This window comes from Nicotiana tomentosiformis, chromosome 12 (assembly GCF_000390325.3).
Source record: "Nicotiana tomentosiformis chromosome 12, ASM39032v3, whole genome shotgun sequence".
Taxonomy (NCBI): domain Eukaryota; kingdom Viridiplantae; phylum Streptophyta; class Magnoliopsida; order Solanales; family Solanaceae; genus Nicotiana; species Nicotiana tomentosiformis.
This window is the reverse complement of record NC_090823.1, coordinates 93272332-93283366: the sequence shown is the minus strand read 5'-3', so window position 1 is coordinate 93283366 and position 11035 is coordinate 93272332. Positions and strand designations below refer to the sequence as shown.

The 11035-nt window shown below is 32.7% G+C and overlaps 1 protein-coding gene across 1 annotated transcript; it reads right to left on the bottom strand.

Moving 5' to 3' along the window:
• Positions 1 to 488: 488 nt before the first annotated feature.
• Positions 489 to 3792, bottom strand: LOC104090227 (branched-chain-amino-acid aminotransferase 2, chloroplastic-like). Its single transcript, XM_009595279.4, has 10 exons — positions 3583 to 3792; positions 3211 to 3269; positions 2886 to 3057; positions 2403 to 2579; positions 2177 to 2308; positions 1864 to 1962; positions 1375 to 1491; positions 1185 to 1280; positions 964 to 1076; positions 489 to 702 (listed from the first exon to the last, which is right to left on the bottom strand). Exons 1-10 carry the CDS (start codon positions 3640 to 3642, stop codon positions 588 to 590), a joined length of 1140 nt encoding a protein of 379 aa, XP_009593574.1. The 5' UTR covers positions 3643 to 3792; the 3' UTR covers positions 489 to 587.
• Positions 3793 to 11035: the final 7243 nt, after the last annotated feature.

Here is an 11035-nt window from a genome sequence, read left to right as displayed (position 1 = left end):
AATTTGTATAATTTTTATATATAACATACATATATATATATATATATATATATATATATATATATATTTTTTTTTAGCCTATTATTTTGAGAGTGACTATACAATATCATTTTTTCAAGGGAAACTTACGCTACACATCAAACATTTACGTTGTATTTTACCATTCGTAGCTATATTTCAGCAAATTTATCATTCGTAGCTATATTTGAATTTTATAGCAAATTTATGAAATAAGAGATTAATTATTTTGAACTGAAACAAGAGAGCAACAAGGTCTCGTAGCTCAGTTGGTTAGAGCACTTGCTTACCTTAGCCAGTGAAGGTCTTGAGTTTGAATCTCAACAAGAACATTATTTTCTGTATTTCGCTTAGACGGTAATTAGGTAAATTATAGTTATCAGATTCTAAACTATAATGATTTATGTAAAATCCTCTTTATTTTATACTGTTAATGTGCATATCACATTAGACTCTAAGTGTACCAATCGGATACTGAACGCGGTAAGTTGTATAAATTCATACTTTACTAATGTTTAGTACATTCCAAACTGTATTTTTACTAGCAAAAAGGTTAATTCCAAATAGGCTTATTCGATCTCCACAATCCAGTCCCTCTTGTCCTCGATAACACCTCTTTGAATCCCGATTAATCTTGAGTACAGTTGCTTACTTGTTTGCTCTGATCTTTTTTGGTACTCAATCCTGTGCAAGAAAAATACAAAATTCAAATAAAAAGAAAATTAAACTATACATAAATAAATTGAAGAAAAACAAAGAAAAGGAAAAGTAGCAAACAAGTACTCGATCGTAACATGCATGGGGCATCGTTATCTTTGCATTGACTACTCTTAAAGCTTTCAGAACATGGAAAGAGATAGTACCTTTCCATAGATGGTTAAGAGTATATATTTAACTTTATTTGTGGTCGGTGTATAAAAATTAAATATAAATGAAGTATGGTACCTTTCGCCTTTGTAAGTAATGCTACCAACGGGAGCAACACCAACTGCAGTTCCCGTACAGAAGACTTCATCAGCATTAGTCAATTCATCTACATCAATCAATCGTTCTTCCACCTGCACCAATTAAGTTGGCTAAAATTAAATTCCTTAGAAAATCATTTTTGAATATATATATATATATATATATATATCAAGTTGTTTAGTCAAGATTTAAAACTAAACCTGGTAACCAAGATCACGTGCAATGTCCATGATGCTTTTTCTTGTCACTCCTTTAAGAATAGTTCCACTTGCTGCTGGAGTTGAAAGGACTTTTCCCTATTTTAATTGATTCAATATCAATTTTAGTTTATAAAAGAACAGAATATTAACTGGCCATGATCATGTGATGGATGTAATTAATTAGGAATACCTTCACAAGGAAAATGTTACAGGAAGAGACCTCTTCAATGTATCTCTTATTTACAGAGTCAAGGTACAATACATCTGAGAATCCTTTCTCTTTTGCACTATTTATGGCTCTCAAAACCTACATATATGGCCCATAATTGAAAATGTTTAAGAATATATGGCCTAAAGAAAATTTATTCTTAAATTATTATTGCGCGCATTACAATATCTCAAGTTATTCTCCAATGCTATTTTATGTGAAGTCGTTCAGAATATAAGAGTTGACATACCTAACCTTCAGCATGAATTCAGGCATAACTTCTTTAAATTTTTTGATATGATACATATTAAAAACTATGTGAAAAGTATTAGTATAAGTCAACCATAGTTAATTATTTCAAAATATTTAAAAAGAGTTTGATAAAATTGTAATTAAAGAAAAAATGATTTGACTTTCCACATATATAGTAATAGTATGAGATCAAAGAAGTAGGACGGAGAAACTATTTACCGGGGCATAATTAGTAATGCTTTTGACACCTCCAGCTCCACCACGCGACGCGCGATGAAGGTCTTCCTCAACGTACAAGTTCAATGGCGTTGTCCCTTCCTGCATGAAAATTGCAAAAACATGTAGTATAAGAAATTGAGACAGTGTATGTGGCCTATGGGCGCACCTATATACTATCTTTAATTCGAATTATATTTAATATATAGCTAACTTTTCTAAATGTACATATTTATACTAAGTCGGCATCCATTATTACAAAAAAATAGTTAGTGTTTCAATGACATAAAAACTTAATGCTTGAAAATAAACTGACCTTGAAATAGTTTCCTACAGGACAAGCATAGACAAGGAAGGTGTACTCTGGTGCTGGAGCCAAACCAAGAATTGGTCCACTTCCTATAAGCAGAGGCCTTATATAAAGTGAACCTTTACCTGGAGGAGGAATCTGCTCTTGTTCAACAGACATATAAACAACTTGTTTAGACAGTAATTCCAAATTAATATGAAGGAAATAATTTGAAGACAAATCGAATGATTACAAAATGCTTGTTCGCCAGAGCTGTTTGCTTCACAGCATCCACAAATTGATCAGTGGAAGGGCAAGGCATGCACATTCTTTCAGCACCAATCTGCATTCTAATCGCATTTTGATGTGGACGAAAGAGAAACAATCGTCCATCATCTCTTCTATAGGCTTTTGTACCTTCAAACAGACCCTGCAGTTTGAATGAACTTTGTTAACTTAGTTAGTTGGTTATTATGGAGTAATAGGATTTAAGTTATACACATTGACAGTGTAAAAAGCTGTTTCCGTTTCAATGTAATTTGAATATAACTTGGTTACTTGCCAGTTTTATCTGGTTCTCAACTAGAATACGACTGGAATTGTCTTTAACTGATATTATTGTGTATTATTTTATACCGTCAATGTATAAAATTTAAATTTAATTACAGTATACATTTTGGAAACATATCTTAATGGAGGAGAGATGATAATTGTTAAAATTCAATTGAAATATTACCTGTCCATAGTTTAAGACACCAGCAGAGGGGCTCAAGTGGATGTTACCATAGGGATTAAGCTGGCCTTGTTCGAAATGACCATTTTCATTGCTTTTTGTTAGGTACATATAATCAGTTGGCATTAAATGGAACCCAAGATTCTCCCAATCAATGTCATTGGACTCGTCATCACTGCCATCATTTCAACAAACTCAAAGTCAGTGAAAACGATCAAGTCTCATAATTTTCAAAAATATCAAATTAATTAAAATAAATACTGGAGTACGTAAAACTTTTAAGGAGTAAGTGCAGAGATTTAAGTCCTTGATATCAAATGCAATTTACCTTTGACCAGTAGATTGTAAAGAAGTTGCTATTTGAGCTGTATAGTACCTTGCTCCAATCTACAATCGCAACCATAATAAGACTTTGATCAACTCATTTGATCAGCCAATGACATTTCCTTTATTTTTGCACCCAAAACTGTCTCATTTTTTTCTCCTGCCCCCTTTTCCTATACAATTGATTGGTTATATTCGTTCATTACTTTTGACTTGAACTAATATGATATTAATTTTTCAAATAAAAAGTATATTTATACAAAGTTTAAACCTATTGTCACAAAGGATTAGCGCGTTTTTGAACATTTCACTAAAAAAAGGAATGACTACGTGGTACTTGTTATTGTACATGCAAGGAAGAGGTGAAATGACTCACATTTGATGGTAGAGAAGCAGAGTCAATTAATCTGTGAAAAAATGCAGCTCTTCGAATCATGTTTGCAGAAGAAACTAAAGCCAGTTAAATCTCGAGATTTCAAATATAGTTTGGAGAGAAGATAGAGGAGCATTGAAAATCTAAGGGGGACAAGAATATATGGAAGCAGAGGATGAAGAGAAAAAGGGCCAAAATGGAAAGATTGAAGAAGGAAACTTTGAAGTTTAAAGGATACGAGAACGTGCATCACATGTATTTTGCATGATCTTAATTTGATTGCTTAATTATGATTAGTTGACCTGTATTTTCAATTTAATCGTGTTCAATGCTTCTTTTAGAAGAAAATATACGTAACTTTATCTGCAAACTAGGTGCACGTGAGTTTTTCTCCGAATACGCATTATGCTTATTTCAGCTGAATTTAGTTTTTTTTTCATATATACCAAGAATCTTATATGTGAAAAGCTACTAATTTTTTACAAATAGTTATGTTAAATCTATAATTTTAAAATATAGTAAATTTTATTTTTTAAAATTTTAAAAATTAAATTTATTAAATTAAAATCTTAAATTCGCCTCACATTTATGGTGCATGATTTTAGTAATATAATTTTGAGTTGTTTACTTTTTTAATGCAACCTACGTTTAGTGAGGTAAGAGAGATAGAAAAAAAAAAGGGTTGCATTGTGAAACATTCTTATAGGAGTAGTAAAGTTGTGATTCACCTCAAATTTGACTCATGACTCCTATTGGCTTCCAATAAAAAAGATCTTTATCTAAATAGTCGGTTTAATTTATTATTTATTTTTTATGTTGATGTACAAATAAATTATATATTAATTATATACTTATATACATATGGATTGATCGATTATTTTTAATTTAAACGATTGAATGTACAATTATTTAGGGTAAATCTTCTATAAAAAAGTATCATTAGTCCATCTCCTTGGTTGGCTTCACAATTTCAGATCCATCTTAGTAAAATGAAGTCATTTTGCTCAGAAAGCAAAAAAAAGTTATGGCTTTTCCTAAAGACCGGTACTTCACTGGCACGCATAAATTACCTAAAATTACGCTAGATGGACCTTTTGCAAAATTATTATTTATATTTTGATCTCGTTAAGAAAATTTTAAAAAAATAACTGTGCGTCAAATTCCAGAATTGTTAGCGCCGGATTTGGAAGCGCCAAAAATTATGACGATCGTCAGAATTTTCAGCCACAATACTAAAAGATTCTGGTGATCCGTTAGGATTTGTAGCAAAATCTTGATGATCACCATAACTACTACTCCATCCGTTTCAAATTAGATGATGTACTTTCCTTTTTAGTTTGTTTCAAAATAAATGACACATTTCTAAATTTGAAAATAATTCAACTTTAAACTCTTCATTTTACCCATTTTGCCCTTAATGAAAAACTTTTAGAACCGCACAATTGTTATGGTCCCGCAAAACTTTTATCCCTTAAGCTTTTAAGACCACAAGTTTCAAAAATCTTTTTTTTTCTTAAACTCCGTGCCGAGTCAAAATACCTCATCTAAATTGAGATAGAGGAAGTACATGTTTTAAAATTTTGGTGATTGAGAAAAATCCTACCGACCAAATTTTAAAATGCTGCTATGAATTATTTTTTCAAACTTTTATTACCGAAGTAAAAAAATGAATATTGGTACCGAAATATCCGATTTATGTCATTCCCATAAATTAATGTTCAATCTTTAATTTGAGCAAATTTTAAAATGCTGCTATAAAATTTGAATAAAAACACCCTTAAAATTCCGGAAAATTCTAACATAATGTTCTGGAGTTTCAACATAATATACTGGAAGTTTATACGCAGGAGCTCCATAATCCAGCATATATTACTGAAATTTTTCGTGTTTCAGCAAACTAGCTAGTGGCTATTTTTCAATGACTTGCAAACGCTGGATATTTTGCAATTATCAGTCCGAAAATTGGATAACCCGTAATATTTTTACCACATTTTTACAACATGGACATGAAAAATCAATGTAATTCATTTTTTCGGGTACATAATCATACACCTTAAACCTATGAACCAATGAATGATTAGTTTTTTCTTAATTTCTAACATATTAAGATTATTCATAAAGTGCGCTATGCATAGTATTGAAGGCTGTGGATAAAATAAACGTATAATATCTCCATCAGTTTAAAAATATAAATGAGTCGTGATTGCACATTTCAAGAACTATTTCTTTTAGCTATTTAATTGCTTTCTAGAACCAGTTATTTTAAAATAATATACAACTAAACTTTTTTTATAATAGCATTATTTGTCCGAATAATTTTTGGTTGCTATAGCAAAATATTGTTACAAAGAATATAAAAAAAATCTATTTCAAAGCAAAATTGACCATTATAATGAAATACTATTATTATTATTATTATTATTATTATTATTATTATTATTATTATTATGAGGACTAGCATACAAGAATCGTTGAAATCAAATCAAATCTTTAAAACGTTACCGAGATAAATCCTAGCATTCATTACCCATTGAAATGTTGTACTGAGTTTGGTACTGTAGCCGGTAGGTAAATAAATGCATCATGTTCAAATGGAGTTTGAAAATGCTTTTCACTTGCCATTATGGGCACCAGTATAATGAAATTAAAGGTAGTTGAAAAAAATTGTCAAAGATTTTGCCCACTCTTTTGATTCATCATTATTGTGGTTTCATAGAGGTAATGAACCGAGACAATACTAAAAAAAGAAATGACATCAATGAATACCAAATCTCAACATCAAGTCATACAGGGACAAAGAAAACTCGCTATTTTAGATAGGTAAAAGTTTATCTGTATTTGATATTTACATCAAATTATATTAATTCGTCGTAACTAAATTATAGCAGAAATTATTAACGGATAAATTTTGTAGCTAAATAACAAAAATTAACTATATTTTATCAAAAAATATTATTAACCACGGGCTATTTAGCGGCATTGCGTACTTTTTTTTGGCTGCAACGCACCAGCCTTGAACTCTAGACCTAGTGGTGTGGAGAAACTCCCTCAACTATTTGCTACAATTAATCAACCGATTAGAAGAACTATTTCTTTCTTATTGGGACTGTCCAATAATCTACTTTGATTACCATCCAGTAACGGGTCAAGACCCAGTGACCTAGGATATGATGGATAAAAAATAAGCTAATTAGGAAATAGATGTTGTCATTCGAAAATTCCCATTTCTATGTTTTGTAGTGTTAATAATAATCCTAATTACCAAAAAGAGTTTTAAATTAAATGCTAGGGCGGTATGGCCCATGCCTCAATCTCTGTGCTTAATAAATTCTATCAATATCTATGTTGTATCATATCCAGCAATTAATCTTTGCTAAGCTTGTCAGACTACTATATTTATTAAAGCATCATACCCTCCCCTCTTTCTTTCCTTTTCTTGCTCGACGTTAGGGTAGGCCAGAAAAGAAAAATCTATCACATATATCTATTTATCATTCGCATCCCATGCTTGCATTGGATCAATAAATTAATCATATGCGTTTAAAGACGAATTTTTTTTATATATTAATAGTATAAAGAGATTTTTCACCATCAAGGTATTTAAAGATAATTAATCAAAGATAACAATTCACAATAAGTGGAACTAAAGATAAATCCTTAGCTCACTTCAGTTTATGGATCTAAAAGTTGAATTAAATTACTTAGTTTAGTGTAAACCTTATTTAGTAATAGATATTCATTGATAAGTTATGTGTCTTTTATTTTGATGATTTGACAAACTTCATGAGAGAATCAGATAACGAACCTGAAATAATTAGTTCATTTGCGTTCAGAGTAACTAGTCAGATGTCTAGTTCAACTCTTAATGAAATCAGTTAAGGAAAAAATAGAGGGAACTGTAGAAGGAACAGATAGAGATCAGTTCCTCCGGTCACTGTGCATGTCAACTCCTTACAGCTGTTAAAGTTGTTGTACTGTTGCACTGCACACGCAACAGTGTAGCAGATCACTTTATGGAGCATGCCTTGTACCAGATATTTGCTTACATCATCCTAATGACTTCACACACACATATTATCAACACTAGGCAAGGGATTTCATTGCTCTAACACTTGCAAAACCTAAAATTTATTTCTCTCTCAAGTGCTAGCTACCATCTCTCTCAAGAACAAAACAGCTGCGACCTCAAGGACCAGATCCAAAGATTGAAGATATCTTAAGTCCTTAGGTTTGTTGAGTCTTTGTTATTTGTTATTCATTTGTAATCCTACACTACTTTCAAGAAGTGCCTTTGTATGACAGATTTAAAACACTGTTTGATTTAGTTTCTTGACTAGAGTTAGTCAAGATTTGTTTCTTTATAATAGAGTTATTACAAAGAGGCTTGCAATATAGTTATTGCAAGTAGGTGAAGGATTAAGAGTTTAATTCCTAGGTTACAATAGGTTGTAATCTAAAGTTGCTCGGTTAGTGAAGTTGAAATCCTACGAGTGTAGGTCGTAGTTTTTAATCCCGTGAGATGGGAGCTTTCCACGTAAAATATTATTATGTTATTTACTTACCGTTGTGTGTGTGTTCTGTGAGAACTGATAAAGAACCAGGTTCTCTATATAGTTTGGTGGACTCTTAGTTTTCATCAATTGGTATCAGAGCAGGTTCTTTTTATAAGGCTAACACCTAGAAAGGATCTATGGCTACTTCACCAAATTTTGAAGAAGGTCAATCAACCTACAGACCACCAAGATTTCAGAAAATGATTCGTAGAAATGGAGTCATTCCCAAGAAGGGAAGCTCTAGCAGAAACACTAAAGGATACGATTGTTGTCACAAGTGCGGGAAGCCAGGACATTTCATCAAAGATTGTACTCTCCACAAGTAGGACCATTATAAATACAATGCTGACAAGATGGTTAAGAGGAACCCGGTCCCCGACAAAAAGTTCAAGAGAAGAGATGTCATTGATAATACTGTAAAGAAAGCTCTGGCTGCCTGGGGAGATTCCTCTAGTGAATCTGAGGGTAATGATGAACAGGTAGAAACCTCCATGATGGCCATTGAAAGCAAAGCTGCAAAATATGATTTCATATTTGCATTGATGGCAAAATCTGATGAGGATGAAGAAGATGATGACGATGAGGTAAGCTTTCTAGACGTTCAAAGAAATTTGAAGTCTTATTCTACAAAGAAGCTGGTATCTTTGGCTAATATTTTAATTGATGCTTACCGCAACCTCATTAGTGATAAAAATATTTTAATCGAGAAAATCAGAGAGTTAGAAAAAGAGAGAGATAATCTGGTGGTTGTATTTGTAGATTTGAAAGAAACAGTGGAGGAAACAAAGAAAGAAAATATCCTCTTAAAAATTCAATGAAAAAATGCATGAACTCCTCTGAAGGAAAGGAAGTGGCAAGTGAGGCACACCTTAAACTTGAAAATGAACTCTAAAATATAAAATTGAGTCTTGTTGCTAAACTTGAAAAGAATAGAAAACTTCAGGAAAATTTAAACAGGGTTTAAAATGATCTAGATAAATCTCTGAAGTGGACCTGGTCCTCTGATACAATCACTTCCATGTATAAAAGTAATAGAGGGAACAGGCAAGGAATTGGGTTCCATAAGGAAAAAGCCACATATAACCCACATAGCAAGTATATTATTGTGCCTGATAACTGGCTTTGTACTCACTGTGGTAAGACTGGTCTTTACAAAGATTTATGTAAAGCAAAGTTTGAGTCCCAATAAAAAAATAAAGTTTTTGTCGAAAACGTTTCTACTGCTAAGGAACCTGATTCTTTGAAAAAGAAATGTGTGATGCATGCATGGACAAAAAGAAATTTGATTCGACCCTTCCCTCATTACAAGGGACCCAAATCCTAAGATTAATTTTTGATTCCCTTGTGCAGGTAGTAGTGAAAGGAAGCAGTCAAAAATGGCACATAGATAGTGGCTTCTCTAAACACATGAATGGAAGAATGGATGATTTCCTTTCACTCAAGGCCCTACAAGGTGGGAGTGTATCCTTTGGAAATAAAAAAAAGGGATACATTCTGAAAATTGGAAATATTAGGAAAACACTCTCTTACTCAATTGAGAATGTGTATTATGTGAATGGCTTGAAGTATATCCTGATGAGTGTCTCTCAAATCTGCGATAAAGGAAATAAAGTGGAGTTCCTGTCAAAGTCTTGCACTGTCACCAATCTTATAACTGGTGAAGTGGTTCTGATTGCAAAAGGTTCAAAAAATATTTATGTTGCAGACTTTGAATCTCTAATGGTGGTGATCTTACCTGCCCGAGTGTCATTCATGATGATGCTAAACTATGGCACAGAAGATTGGGACATGCAAGCTTCATTCTGTTGAACAAGCTGATGAAGAAGGACCTGGTTTGTGGGTTACCGAAGTCAAAGTTTAAAGATCACAAGGTGTGTGATGCATGTGTGAAAAAGAAGCAAGTTAAGTCCTCATTAAAGCCAAAGAAGGAAGTGAGCACCTCAAGGCTATTGGATCTTCTTCATATAGATTTGTGTGGACCTATGAGGATGCCTGACAGAGGAGGAAAGAAGTACATCTTCATTTTTGTTGATGACTATTTAAGAATCACATGATAAGTATAATCAATATGGAGATTATTCAAAGGACCCTGGATAGGTTATTAATATGGAAAATGGGAAGGCTGATCTAATGAGTCAAGTCAAGGAATCCAGTGAAAACAATACAACAGAACTTCCAGCTGATTTGGAGGAACCTGGTTCTTCCATCATAGCAACTGAAGCAGACAATAGATTTGTCGATGTTGTGGCAAACACTCCTGATGTATATCAAAGAAGTGATTTTCACACTTCCATCGATGCCAATGATGGGTCTCACATAGCGGAACCTGGTCCCTCACATCCTAAAACCCAAGCATCTAACTAGAAGCACAAACACTCACATCCTCTCCAAAACGTAATCACTCCTCTAGATTTAGGGATTCAAACTAGATCCAAGGCAAGAAATATGTTTTCTTTCTCAGCTTTCTTGTCCCAAATTGAGCCAAAAAAATATTAAGAAAGCATTGAAAGATTCTGACTGGATTGGTGCCATGTAAGAGGAGCTCCATCATTTTTAGAGGAACAACGTGTGGCACCTTGTTCCTCAACCCTCAGATAGATCTGTTATTGGAACTAGGTAGTTATTCAGAAACAAGCTTGATAAATTTGGCAATACAATAAGAACTAAAGCCAGGATGGTGGTCCAAATCTATAATCAAGAAGAAGGAATTGACTATGATGAGACTTTTGTCCCAGTTGCTTGAATGGAAGCCATCAGAATCTTTATTGCCTTTGCATCTCATATGGAATTCAAATTGTTCCAAATGGATGTCAAAAGTACATTTCTGAAAGGATATTTAAAGGAAGATATTTTCGTCAAACAACCACCTAGTTTTGAGTGTCATGAGCATCCTAAATATGTGA

Excerpts from the sequence above, each read along its gene's own strand:
- LOC104090227 (XM_009595279.4), bottom strand. The coding sequence starts at position 3,642 with ATGATTCGAAGAGCTGCATTTTTTCACAGATTAATTGACTCTGCTTCT. Across the intron at positions 3,270-3,582 it reads CTGCTTCTCTACCATCAAAT|ATTGGAGCAAGGTACTATAC; the intron begins GTGAGTCATTTC and ends TTGCGATTGTAG. Across the intron at positions 1,963-2,176 it reads CTGTAGGAAACTATTTCAAG|GAAGGGACAACGCCATTGAA; the intron begins GTCAGTTTATTT and ends ATTTTCATGCAG.